General features: G+C 40.8%; 1 protein-coding gene across 5 annotated transcripts in view; it reads left to right on the forward strand.

Moving 5' to 3' along the window:
* The window catches only part of kmt5b (lysine methyltransferase 5B), a 50,859-nt gene extending 39,215 nt beyond the window's left edge, over positions 1–11,644 (forward strand). For all 5 annotated transcript variants that reach the window (XM_086008000.1, XM_086007998.1, XM_086008002.1 and 2 more), the window contains 4 exons: positions 674–693; positions 801–937; positions 1,509–1,696; positions 9,123–11,644. In XM_086008000.1, the coding sequence (XP_085864126.1) occupies positions 674–693; positions 801–937; positions 1,509–1,696; positions 9,123–10,762 (1,985 nt within the window). In that variant the 3' untranslated portion in view covers positions 10,763–11,644. The remainder of the gene's footprint in view (positions 1–673; positions 694–800; positions 938–1,508; positions 1,697–9,122) is intronic.
* Positions 11,645–14,206: the final 2,562 nt, after the last annotated feature.

Genomic DNA, 14,206 nt, shown 5'->3' on the forward strand with positions numbered 1-14,206 from the left:
ATTTGGTTTTCTGGGTTGATAATGCACTCCAGTCCCTGCGGCGCCCACTGGTCGCTGTTACAGGGGTATTGAGGTGTTCCGACTTCCGACAGCGCCAAGAAGCCGAGTAGTGGCAGTTTGGAGAACTACCCCCACTGACTAGCTCGGCCACCGCGGGAGACTCGGACTCGGCAACATTTCCGGTTATTGAGGTGTTGTTTTCGGAGTATGAATTTTGCCGGTTAATAGAGAATTCTGGATATTTAGGTGCCATTTAAATGAGAGTTTCCTGTACTTGCATTTTCCAGCTCACTGGATAGCAATTTGCAGTAGGGACCCTGGCTGACTTTTGTTTCCTGCTCCTTGGTCTGTAGCTCAATTTCACACCAAGGAGTGCAATTACTCATTGAAACATTGGAAACACCAGACTAATCAGAAATGTAATTGGAAAGTGGAAAATTTGTATTGGTACAGTTTGAGTGTGAGACATTTTGGGACAGCAGTGGGAACTTCATTATGGGAACCTTATAAAAATGTCAAATACTCACGGGTCAGGCACAGCAAAGCTGACTAAATATGTCTACAAATTGTATTCTGAATAGATCAATTATTTTTTAACGTATTTGTTTTAAATGCATTTATGAAATATTAATGGCTTTATTCTGTTTTTTTCCCAATTTGATGTTCTTTTAAGACTGCAGGCCGAACTGTAAGGTAAACTATGATTTTGCTATCCTCAACTTGTTTTTCTTTTGTGAAACACAAAATCAGATTTGTGCCAAACAAGAATATATATTTGTTTTATTTCTTTTTAACCTTAGTTTGTATCAACTGGTCGGGATACAGCTTGTGTGAAAGCATTAAGAGATATTGAACCGGGAGAAGAAATCTCCTGTTACTATGGGGATGGCTTCTTTGGGGAAAATAATGAATTCTGTGAATGCTATACTTGTGAAAGGTAAGAAATGCTATTTTGTAATTTGATTATCTAATATGGAGCAGTACTTCTTTGTAGTTGAATGGGAACTCTACCCTATATGTAAAACAGCAAATTTCAGTCCTTCATTCACAAAAATCCCCTGTTTTCTGACCACCTGTTGTGCTGCGCTGTAAATAAATTCAGCTTTGTAATGTTGCACTTTTTCACCACCAGGGGGATGACATTGCTCCTGCCTGCCTACAGGGCATTCTGGGTAGGACACCATTAGAGCTTATAGTCTAGCTAAACAGCCATTTTTTTTCTTCACACAAAATGGGCACTTTATTACTTTTATGACCCAAAATTTGATATAGATATATTCAGATTTACAGTTTTTAAAATAGGGTGGAGTTCCTCTTAAGAGTTTTTATCTAAGTTTATATTTTAGATTAGCTTATGAGTTGCATTTTTTATTCCACTTTTTTATTTGAATAAAACTAATCAGTATTTAAGGCAGTATGTGCTTTTGTGATATTACAACTTAATATACAGAAAAATGCCCATGGTTGTGCTACAAGAGAGCTTAAAGTGGCTTGTTTTCTTCCTCCAGGCGTGGGCAAGGTGCATTCCGATCAAAACCTGGACTTCCTGACCCTGTACCGGTCATAAATAGCAAGTATGGACTCCGAGAAACAGACAAACGTTTGAACAGATTAAAAAAGTTGGGGGATAATGGAAAAAACTCTGACAACCAGTCTGTGAGCTCAAACACTGATGCAGAGATTACTCAGGAAAAAGGTAGTGTATTTTCTTTTGCTTCCATCTTTTTCTGCCAGTTTCTCCCAAGCCACCTTTCCTGAAGGCATTGACTCTTCTGTAGGGGTACATTTCTGTTAGGAGGCCAAGGCAACTAATATTATCTACCTGCGTTATGGAACCTCTCTAACTGGCCATTTTTCAAGTGCGAGCATAGGCCTCGAGTGTTAGCAGTGTTCGGTGCCAGAGGCATCATTGCCAAGCTTTAGTCTTCCCTGCCCCCCCCCCCCCCCCCCAAGACACAATTCCACTGAATAGCAGTCAGAACCATGAAACCTGAGGCATCTATAGTTTTAAAATAACTTTGTTCCTCCCCTTCCCTAACCTAGAGGAACTGAGGCCAATTGTAGCATCTCAACTGTTGCCCCAACCAAGATCGTTTCACCTCAGAGATTGAACCTGGGTCCTAGAACCCGAGGGGTTTACAGCACAGAGGGGGGCCATTTGGCCCATTGTGTCTGTTGGCTTTTGTTTCTAGAGTAATTAAAAGCCAATCCCACTGCCCATCTCTCTCCCCATAGACCTGTATCATCATCTGCTTCAAATGTTTATTTATTCTTTCCTTAAACGATCAACCACTCTTTGTGGCAGAGCATTCCATGCTCTAACGACTCCGCATAAATAAATGTTCCCAAACTTCTTTTCTCTTTCTCTCTGACAATTTTAAATTGATTACTCCTCATTAACTCTTCAAGAGAAAAATAGTCTTTCCCTTTTGACCATATTAGTTCTTGGGATGTGGGCAACATTGGCAAGGCATAGAATCATAAAAGCTTGCGGCACAAAAGGAGGCCATTCGGCCCGTAGTGCCTGCACTGGTTCTTTGAGAGAGCAGCCGTGCTTAATCCCACACCGCTGCTTTTTGTCCGTAACCCTGTAAGTTCCTCATTCTTGGGTACTTGTCCAACTCCCTTTTAAAATTATTTATGGAATCGGCTTCCACCACCTTTTCACGTAGAGCGTTCCAGATCCCGACAACTCTGAATGGAAAAAATTACTCCTCGTTTCCTGACTAGATCTTTTGCCAATGATTTTAAATCTATGATCTCTGGTTATTGACCACTCACCAGAGGGAATAGATTTCTCTATCTACTCTACCAAAACCTCTCATCATCTTGGAAACCTCTATTAGGTCACCTCTTAACCTTTGCTTTTCCCAGGAGAACAGTCCTAACTTTTTCAACCTCTCCTCATAACTGAAGTCCCACATCTCTGGTAACATTCTGGTAAACCTCCTCTGTACCCTTTATAAAGCCTTTACATCTTTCCTGAAGTGTAGTGCCCAGAATTGTCCACAATACTTCAGCTGAAGCCTAACTCGTGTTTTATAGGTTCCAGCGTGATCTCTTTGCTTTTATATTCTATGCCTCGATTTATAAACCCAAGTTAATCCATATACTTTTTTAACCACCTTATAAACTTGCGGTGCCACCTTTAAGGACTTGTGTATAGGGGTCTCTGCTCATCTACACTTTTCAAAATCATGCCATTTATAGTGTACTGTCTTTCCATAGTAGTCCTCCCAAAGTGCATCACTTCACACTTCTCCACATTGAACTCCATCTGCCATGCCTCTGCCCATTTCGCCATCCTGTCTGTCATCTTGAAATCTACAACTATCCTCCTCACTATCTACTATGTTGCCAAGTTTTGTATCCTCTGCAGTATTTATAGCTCATCCCTACTTATCATGAGGGCATTAAGAGTCAAACGCTTAGTGTAGGACTGGAGCCACATGTATGCCAGATGGGTGGACAAACCAGCAGCTTTCATGGACATTTTCTGGTGCTCGCCCATGTCCTAACTCGCACCATGTTACGTTCCCCCATCACCCCAGTGCTCGCCAACAACAGCACCACCCTTATCAGCAGGTTTAATGATAATGTTAGGGTTGGATCGGAGAGAACGGAGTGCTGCAAGTTCAGAGGGAGGTAGGTTGGAGTGAGAGAGGGGAGCAGAGAAATTGAGAAGGCTGATGTCAAGGGTATGATAAGAGCGGTGCTGTTGTTGTTTGGCGAACCAACCTCTACCGTGTGGAAGCTGAACGCCAATTCTCCGACACCTCCTCCTACCTCCGCCTGGACCATGACCCCACTAGCAAACATCAGGCCATTGTTTCCAAGACTATCACTGACCTCATCTCCTCTGGAGATCTTCCCTCCATGGCCGCCAACCTCATAGTCCCCCAACACTGCACAGCCCGCTTCTACCTCCTCCCCAAGATGCACAAACAGGACTGCCCTAGTAGACCCATCGTTTCAGCCTGTTCTTGCCCCACGGAACTTATCTCTTCCTATCTCAGCTCTCTTTCTCCCCTTGTCCAGTCTCTTCCCACCTACATTCGTGACTCTTCCGACACCCTCTGTCACTTTAACAGTTTCCAGTTTCCTGGCCCCAACCGCCTCCTTTTCACTGGACGTCCAATCCCTCTACACCTCCATCCCCCACCAGGACGGCCTGAGGGCGCTCCACTTCTTCCTTGAACAGAGGCCCAACCAGTCCCCATCCACCACCACCCTCCTCCGCCTGGCTGAACTTGTTCTCACATTGAACAACTTCTCCTCTGACTGCATTCACTTCCACCAAATTAAAGGTGTTGCTATGGGAACCTGCATGGGCCCTAACTATGCCTACCTTTTCATGGGATATGTGGAACATTTTGTTCCAATCCTACTCAGGTTCCCTCCCTCACCTCTTTTTCCGGTACATCGATGACTGTATCGGTGCCATCTCCTGCTCTCGCTCTGAACTTGATAAGTTCATTCACTTTACTTCCAATTTCCACTCTTCCCTCACCTTCACATGGTCCATCTCCGACTCTTCTTTTCCCTTCCTTGCCTTCTCTGTCTCCATTTCTGGTGATCGGCTTTCGACAAACATCCACTGCAAGCCCACAGCTACCTGGAGTACATTTCCTCCCACCCCGCTTCCTGTAAGGACTCTATTCCATTCTCCCGGTTTCTCTGTCTCCGCCGTGTCTGTTCTGACGATGCCACCTTCCCTACCAGTGCTTCCGACATGTCTTCCTTTTTCCTCAACCGAGGATTCTCCTCTACTGTGGTTGACACGGCCCTTGACCGTGTCCGTTCCATTTCCTGCACTTCTGCTCTCACCCCTTCCCCTCCCTCCCAGAACCATGATAGGGTTCCCCTTGTCCTCACCTTTCACCCCACCAGCCTCCGCATTCAACGGATCATCATCCGCCATTTCCGCCACCTCCAATGTGATCCCACCACCAAACGCATCTTCCCCTCACCCCTTTCAGCATTCCGAAGGGACCGCTCCCTCCGCGACACTCTGGTCCACTCCTCAATCACCTGTAACAGCCCTTCCCCTTCGCCTGGCACCTTCCCGTGCAAGCGCAGGAGATGCAACACATGCCCTTTTACCACCTCCCTTCCCACTGTCCAGGGCCCCAAACACCCCTTCCAGGTGAAACAGCGATTTAATTGTACTTGCAATTTAGTACACTGTATTCGCTGCTCACTGCAGGTTGGGCGACCGCTTTGCGGAACATCTCCGTTCAGTCCGTAAGGGTGACCCTGAGCTTCCGGTCGCCTGTCACTTTAATTCACCGCTTCACTACCACTCTGATCTCTCAGTCCTCGGCCTATTATATTGTTCCAATGTAGCTCAATGTAAGCTTGAGGAACAGCACCTCATCTTTCGATTAGGCACTTTAAAGCCTTCTGGACTCAACATTGAGTTCAACAATTTCAAACTATAACCCCTGCCCCCATTTTTCATGCTGTATGATTTTGCCATTCCCATTTGCAACATTTTTATCTTCCCTGCCTCTTTCAAAAGCACAGTATGTTCCTTCAATGCCCTCCTGTCTCTGCACCTGCTTAATATCTGTTACATATCCAGCTTTTTCCAGTTCTGATGAAGGGTCCCAGACCTGAAACGTTAACTCTGTTTCTCTCTCCACGGATGCTGCCTGGCCTGCTGAGTTTTTCCAGCATTTTCTGTTATTTCAGATTTCCAGCATCCACAGTATTTTGCTATTATATTTATGTGGCTGGTCCGGTTAAGTTTCTGGTCAATGGTGACCTCCAGGATATTGATGGTAGGGGATTTGGCGATGGTAATGCCGTTGAATGTCAAGTTGTTTGATAACACTCCTATGAAGCGCCTTGGGATGTTTTACTATGTTAAAGGCGCTATATAAATACAAATTGTAGTTGTTGTTGTTGTAGTCCAGAAATTGCTGAGTTCAATTTCACAACTTGACATGGTGAGATTAAAACTCTCAACTTCCTGTTTGTTAGCCTTCTCTGCTCCAGGGAAAATAGTCCCAGTATCTTAAAACTCTCCTCATAACTTTAGTTTCTCATTCATGGAATTATCATGATGAATATGCATTGCATGTATTCTAAGAAACGTTCCCCATTTTGACCACATACTTTATCTTTTATCCCTGTCTATCTTGGTGGATAGTCAAATTTACTCTATTATGGTTCTGTTCTTGTCCATCCTTCCTAACTACTTCACTATGCCTGAGCAGTGATCACCACCTAGGATGTGCATTCTAGGAACTCCTATATGTGGCACAGGGTTCTTAACTGTTTCTCAAGTTTAGAAACCTTGCGCTTAACTGCAAACAATCTGGTCGCTTCCTACATGTGTGGTCATTCTGGATACCCAAAGCATCCAGGAGCTTCCACATTACGCAGTTAACACCAACTGATGGTGCAGCTACTTCAGACATGTTGTGGGACAGAAATAACAACAGAAAATGCTGGAAAAACTCAGCAAGTCAGGCAACATCCGTGGAGAGAAATTTCTCTCCACGGATGTTGCCTGACTTGCTGAGTTTTTCCAGCATTTTCTGTTGTTATTTCGGATTTCCAACATCTGCAGTATTTTGCTATCGATGTTGTGGGACAGGTTCTGTGAGCAATGGTTAACTTGTGGTTACCAAAATTAGAGACTCCATAAGCCAGATGCTCGGTCAATTGGTCAACTCAAGATTATCAAATACAATGAGACTTATTCTCTGAGCCACTCAATTAACATTACACACAACAGAAGCATTTGTCCATATCAGTTATTCAGTATAAATTGTTTTCCCTTTAAAAGTTAAGAAAAACAAATACAACTATCAGCCTTTTGACATGCAATATCTAACTTTCCTACTCTACGTCAGTTGGCAACAATGCATCATAGATGTCCTCCTCTGTAAAAAGACGAACATTGATCTGTTACTTGCAACCTTGGCCAACTGATGGTGCAACTACATTAGACATGTGTGACAGGTTTAGTGAGCAATGGTTAACTTGCGGTTACCAAAATGAGACACTCCATAAGCCAGATGCTCAGTCGATTAGTCAACTCAAGATTATCAAATACAATGAGACTTCTTCTCTGAGCCACTCAATTAGCATTACACACAACAGAAGCATTTGTCAATGTCTGTTTTATATGTCTAGTGTATTGGCCGTGTGGATTTAGTTTGGTTCTTTTCCATTCAATTTTTTCCAGAATTTCCTGCTTATTATTACCACAATGCAGTTGGGATCAGTCTTTTTGCTCTTCTCTTGTTTTTGTGGACATTCCACTGTTCCAAGTTTTTTTTTGTGCTGTTTAATCAGGTAGTAATGACATGTCTGCCCTTGGAACAGAAGATGAAGAATCCACTATTGTTTAAAATAAGTTCCAGTATGTAATGTATTAAATATATAGAATATTTCAACCAGAGGCCAAATTATTTTTTTATCGAGCTTCCAGACTAAATATGCTAATCTCAGCCGCAGTCCTTTTTTCCCCATCTTTTTAAAAATATAAACCTGATAAACGTGATCTAAGGCTAACTAACATTTGTTGCAGCATGTGCCAAGTTAGAACACTTTACAACCTTCTGGACGCAACATTGAGTTCAACAATTTCAGATCATAACCACCGCTCCCATTTTTTCGGACAGCGTGTGTTGGTAATGGTTCTGCTCCTCTAGACCCATCTTTTGTTTCTTTACTTGTCCTATTACCATCCCCTTTTGCCTTGCGCCATCATCCCTTTTGTCATTTAATCTCTCCTGCCTTCCACCCGCTCACAGATCTTACCTTTTTGTTTTCCTCCACTCCCCTCTTTCCCTGCCTCTGTACTTGCTTAAAAACTGGTACATCTCTAACCTTTTTCAGTTCTGGCGAAAAGTCATTGACCTGAATTGTTAACTGTTTCTCCACAGATGCTGAGTATTTCCAGCATTTCCTTTTTTTAAGTTAGATCATCTGTTAGGTTGTCTTGTGTAACTAACCTATGATATCCAAATTATAGGGACAACGAGATGTGTTTGGAGTGTTTTTTAATTAAACAAGTGTGGTAGCCAGCACGTCCCTATGTATTGGTCAGTAAATCCTATCATCTGTAAATATTTCTTATGGAGATTTCTATGTTAATTGTGTCCACAGCCTTGCTACGTTTGTAATTGTGTTTTGACGCCTTTAGGTGGTGCAGTAGTAAGGTTTCCCCACTTAAAGCACTCGGCTCTTTTTCATGTTTTTCAGTCACAACAGCTTGTGATTCTGCAGTTCCCTATTTAAGAAGCTTAGCTTGAGTCAGTCTGCAGTTCCATGCTGTGGTCACCAGAGACTGCTGTGGAACAAAGATTTCTGAGCTTTCCCTTCACCTCTGACATCATGTGTTTTTTTTTTACATTGCTCCGGTAATTAAATCATACTTTTAATTTTAAATCTTCATGTTTTGCCGGTTTACATTTAGATGATGTCTTTCTTCCTCCCACCAGCTCTAAGACTAGCAAGGGTTCTGCTCAAGGTCATGCTCTGCCTCTTATCCCATTCTCTTAAACATGACTGCCAAACTTTCTGATCTTTTCCACTTGACCCATTCTAGACCTCCGCTTTTACCTTCATGTTTCCCTTACCCCTCTTCCTCCTATTAAGTAGCGACTGTGTGTGTATGTATGTGTATATGTTCCAAGAAGTGGTTGGCATCCTAATGGAGAGCTGACATCTATTTTGAACCTTCTGTTACACCCATATTGATGCCCATTTTTTTTATCAGCCTCACCAATAATTCTGATATCGAATGTTTAATCAAAAAGCTGTGACTGGGGAAACTACAGATTATTCGACTCTGATTAACAAGTCAAGCACCAGAAATAGTACTTTGCAAATGAGGGCAAAATGATTTCAAGCACAATCAAACTGTTGCTAATTTACCTACATTTCCTGCAGCTACAGTCTGTAGGGTACCTGAGAGATGAAATGCTAGACTAGTGAAGAGGCTGAAGGAATTCCTGCAGCAATCAGTGTTACCACTGTTGGCATTGGGCTTGAGTATAATATGTGTGATAATCTAGTGTAAAATCTTTTCCTTGTGTATTTTTTTTTAGAAAATATACATTGTAAATTACAGTATAATTTATTTATTTATATCTATATTTCAGCTGCAACTAGAAAATCAATCAATATGAAAAAGGATAGCAAAAGCAGAACAAGGCAAACTTTACCCAGAACATCAGCTGCCTCTAGCTCTACCTCATCCTCTTCAAAAATATGTTCTGTAGGTAATTCTAGGGTACCAAAGAAACTGAAAACCTCAAGGCCGGTTAGGTCTTTGCCCTCAAAATCGAGGTTAAGAAGTGAATCTAGAAGGTCAGAGCAAAAGACCACTTTTAGAAGTCTTGAAATGGATAATTTTGTTCTTAAGGAGCCTAAAGTAGTTCTTTATAAGAATTTGCCACTTGAAAAGGACAAAGATTTAGAGGGACCAGCAAAAGTTGAAGGTTCAGGTAGGTGCCTGACCAGACATGCTGTTCGAGAAAATAACATGAATTCTGTAAAAGAACTACATAAAAAAAATTCCCGCTTGCGAAATGGAACAGTTCCTTGTACCTACATGACCCGGCGGGCAAAAAGAACAAGACTTGCCCTAAAAGAGTCCTGTGATATTGCTTCTTCATTGGAGCTTGAACCAAATACAGTGGACAATGAAAGTCTTCATTGCACAGAAGAGAGTGAACATGTGGACTCAATTCAACATGTCTGTGATGGCACCCGTGTAAATACATTGATCCAAGAATCTTTATCTGATGTAGGGCCAAATTGCCAAATTAATGGCATATGTTTGAGCAGAAGGAGGTCACAACAAGGAAAACTAGAAAAATTTGCTGCACAATTGGATGAATGTGAGCACATGTTATCTTGTTCTGTAAAAGAGGATGTGAAGGAGGAAACTATACCAGAATTGATAAGTCCTCCTCCAATTCACAATCTTAATGGGAGTGAAAAAGTTGATTTGGTAGATGTATCTGCTGTATACCGAGACTCTGTTGGTTCATCAAATGGTAGCACTTCAGATTCCTTTGTGGTTTCTCACAAATCAAAAAGTTCAGAATCTCATAAAATGAAAGATGACTATTCCAGAGCAACAGGTGAAAGAAACAGAAAGAAACGACGAATCACAAGGTATGATGCACAATTGATACTTGAAAACAGTACTGGGATTCCCAAGTTGACTTTGCGCAGAAGGCGTGACAGCAGTAGTAGTAAGACTAATGACCAAGAAACGGATGCAAAGAAATCCAAGATTAGTATCAAACTGAGCAAAGACCATGAAAATGAAAGAAGTAACAATTATGTAGCAAAGCTCAGTAATGGGTTTACCACAGGCTCAGGAAGTAATTCTACAAAACTCAAGATACAGCTGAAACGTGAGGAACAGAATAAAGGAATTAAGCGATCACACGCCATCATGGAAGACCTCTGTGACAGTGGTGTGTGTTGCGATGATGCTGTTTTGTTGAGGTCTAATGGAGAAGTGGATGAGCACAGACAACACAGAGATGAAGATGAAGAAGAGGATGATGATGAGGATGATGATACTTCATCTTCTTCATCGTCGTCCTCCTCGTCATCCTCATCTTCCTCGTCGTCTGAGGAGGATGATTATGATGACGAATTTGAAGATGACTTTATTCCACTTCCTCAGGCAAAAAGACTAAGACTGATAGTTGGTAAAGACTCCATAGATATAGATATCTCATCAAGGAGAAGAGAAGATCAGTCTTTAAGGCTTAATGCATAAGTTTTGGTTCTATACTAACCATAATGTACAGTACTTTCCAATCAATTATTCCACATTTGAATGAACTTACTGTAAATTTTGATGGCACTTCTGTATTCATTATCAACATAAATATTGTAGAAAGTGTACAGTATATTGACTCATTTGATTTGTTTTTTTTGCAGATTTTTATTGTACTATTAATAGCCTTACCATGTGCAATTCTGAGTTTTGGAGGGAGCTAACTCTCTGTGGTAGAATTAAGGTATAAAACAGAATTGTTGTACATAAAGACCAGGTTTTCTTTTCATTTTTTCTCCTTGAGCCTCAATATTTTGAAACACAATTATGGTGGATATTCTAATGTTTTTTTTAAACTGAGCATTAACTTGCTCTCCTGTATGAATGAAGGTTAAAGAATACAAGAAGCGATAGTGGCAGCAAGTACAAACAAACAACGAATTTCTATTAGCTGTTCTTATCACCAGCAAGGAATTGCAGCTTTTAGGCTCGTTTGCTAGGTGTTTTCCCCAGGTTTTGTCAGTTTTACACTGTATGCTGTCCCAGATGTACTGTTCGTGGCCTTTGTCAGTAGCCAGCTTTTGGTTGGAAGTTTAAATAAATGGAGTTGTTTAAATAAAATAAGTGTGAGCCATTCGCTGACCTTGTAATACAGAATAAGGTGTGCAGGGTATAGTACTTTACAGCATAAAAGTATGAATATAGTTTAAATGGCACCTATATATGTAAATTACTCTGAATCCTTGTACTCACTTTTGACTGTTAAATGACACAACGATATTTGTAGGTTTCCTGGAAAAAGACTGGTCATGTGTTTAATTTTTTAAAACAAAAGTCAACACCTTTTTGTAATGATTTGGTATTAAAGTCATAAAAGCTGAATTTAAATTTGAACTTTTTATACAAACAAGAATTGTATATGTATTTTGTAACGGTAATGATGTTCATCCAGCATCTCCCTTCATCTCTCCCACCTGCAGCTCTTGGCACTTTTCAACATACTGACAGATGTTTGAGTTAGTAGTTGAATTCCAGTATCGAGCTTATTAAGGCAATTGTTTTTAGCCAAAGATTAAAAGTGAAAATAGGAGACTTGTAAGTGATTCCATGAAAATAATGCTCAGCTGAATTTATACCACACATGTTTTGTGTATAAGGTTTATGCCTCCACTGAGCCACTGCTAGAAGTTTTTCATTTATTCTAACCATTTGGGACAGCAGTTGTTTATTTTGTTTATAAGCCTCTTGCCCCAACATGTCTCGTTTTATATTATGTCTCTAGAAACAATTTTGAGTCTAAATGAATCTTTAAAATCACTTTAGCCCATTTCACATGATGTCACCATGTGTGTTACTCTGTGCTTTGAAGCCTACGTGAAACCAGTGTAAAGCTAAGCAAAATGAATGTAAACTGAAGGTTTTTAAATCCTATGAGTACTATAATTGGAATAAATAGCAGGGACCGGTTTACATAAAAATAATTTGTGTCCTGATCTGTTAACTAACTAGCCCTCATGATGCTCAAGAATTATACAGTAGACAATTCTTGCTTTATTCTGCATTTAAAAAGTCCTAGGCACTTATATTCTATTTAAAATGCCACTGCTGCTGCTATGTGGGGTATAGATGGTATACTTGGCAAATAGTTAACCTTTACATAATATAATTTGGAGCAGCTACATTGTACTTTCCAATTTTTTACAGGTTTCGGCTGTCATGCTTGTGATCTGATTCTTTACCTTGTGCTTTTGCAATCTCTCTCTTCACATTTGCTCTCATGTTTTCTGACTTTTTCTTGCCCCTTTGGTATGTACTTCTATCACTGTTTCTCAAACACATCAGCTATGTTTATTGTCCTGTGTGTGTGTGTGTGTGTGTGTGTGTGCCTCCCTCAGCAGTTCTGCATTTCTTCCACTTTCTGTGCGAGTCCCTCATTGTGCTTTGTGGGTGGTACCTGTTTTTCATGCTTTACTTTCACTGTTGCATTCTTCTCCCAGCCACATCCTTTTTTCACTCATGGTCATAGAGCCATAACGGCACAGAAGGCGGCCAGTCAGCCCATCGAGTCCGTGCCTATGTTTCTCGTCAATTTTTTACGGCTTCCCCCTCTCACTCAGCTGCTTTTCTCTTCAGCCATCTGTCTCACATGCCCATTTTGTGTTGCATTGCCACTCCCTTGTAACATTTTGTTTCCATCTCTTTTTTTCCTCATCATTCTAGTGTCTGGTCTTTGTACACCAAAGAGACACGCATGATGCAGAAACAATCAGTTCATCTCTCTGTCACCATTCTCTCTCCCCTATCTATCTCATTCTCTTTTGCATGTCCTTTTCTCCCCTGTGCCTTTCTATATTGTCCCTCCAATTTTTGCAGGTTTGAAAATTATTTTTTAAGTTAACTGTTTTTGACTTGTTTCTCTTGGCTACCCTTTAGTACTCTTCATATTTACTTTTGTTATCTTTGTTCCCTCTTACCCCATACATTTTGTTGTCCCCTTTCGCTCTCGCTTGTTTTCTATGTTGTTGCTCCAATCTGTGTGTGATAGTGCCATTTTTTACATTGAGGTCCATTTGCTATCACCGTCTGTTTCTGCATTTTCTTGCGCCCTATTTTTGTTACTCTTTGCTCATTTGTTTTCAATCACGAAAAGAGACTTGTTGGATCTAATTGTGATCTTTGCTGTTCTTAAAAGTCTATGTTCATTAAGAGCCCTTTTACTTAATGTGCATCTTTATGCATTTATGAAGGGGAGAGCAAGATCAGACCAGTTACAGGTGGATGGAGGCATCTGATAGGATCAGGAGTGGGGTAGATATGCTGTAGGGTTGATTGGAGTTCATGGACAGATGAAATGAACTGGATGAGATTGATGGTTTCGACCAGGGCAACAAATAGGATGGGATTAATGGTGGTGACTAGGGTGGACATAATGGAATTAGCTAATAGTCTGAACCAGAACAAGGCTATAACCAATCAAGGGAGTTAGAGACAAGATTGACACTTCCAGGGATTTTGGAGAGAGGGGGAAGGAAAGTGGTGACTGGATGAAATGGAAGTGACACCCAGATCATTCTTTTACTTGCCTTGCTTTTGAATAGTTCCAATGCATTGCTTTATTTTCTTGTGTTTTACAGAATTATTTTGCGTTGTGATCTTAATCTTTTTTCCTTACCTTTCCCTACCCATTAAGTAGTTTCTAATTTTTTTCCCTCATTATCTTGCCCTAACAAATTCTAACATCAAAAGATCACAGCACCTTGAAGGAAATATGACACTGCCAACAATGCAGTCATCCAACTTTGTAATACTCCCAATTTATTTAAACATTAGCAAACCGTATGGAGTACATAAGAGAAAAGAATATTCCAACTGTAGTGCTCCCTGTAAAATAACTTACGAAACATAAAAAGTCAATTGTATTTTTTAAATGCATTTTAGGTCCAT

Source organism: Somniosus microcephalus, chromosome 15 (genome assembly GCF_052327205.1).
Source record: "Somniosus microcephalus isolate GS21.2 chromosome 15, FLI_Smic_1.0, whole genome shotgun sequence".
Classification (NCBI taxonomy): domain Eukaryota; kingdom Metazoa; phylum Chordata; class Chondrichthyes; order Squaliformes; family Somniosidae; genus Somniosus; species Somniosus microcephalus.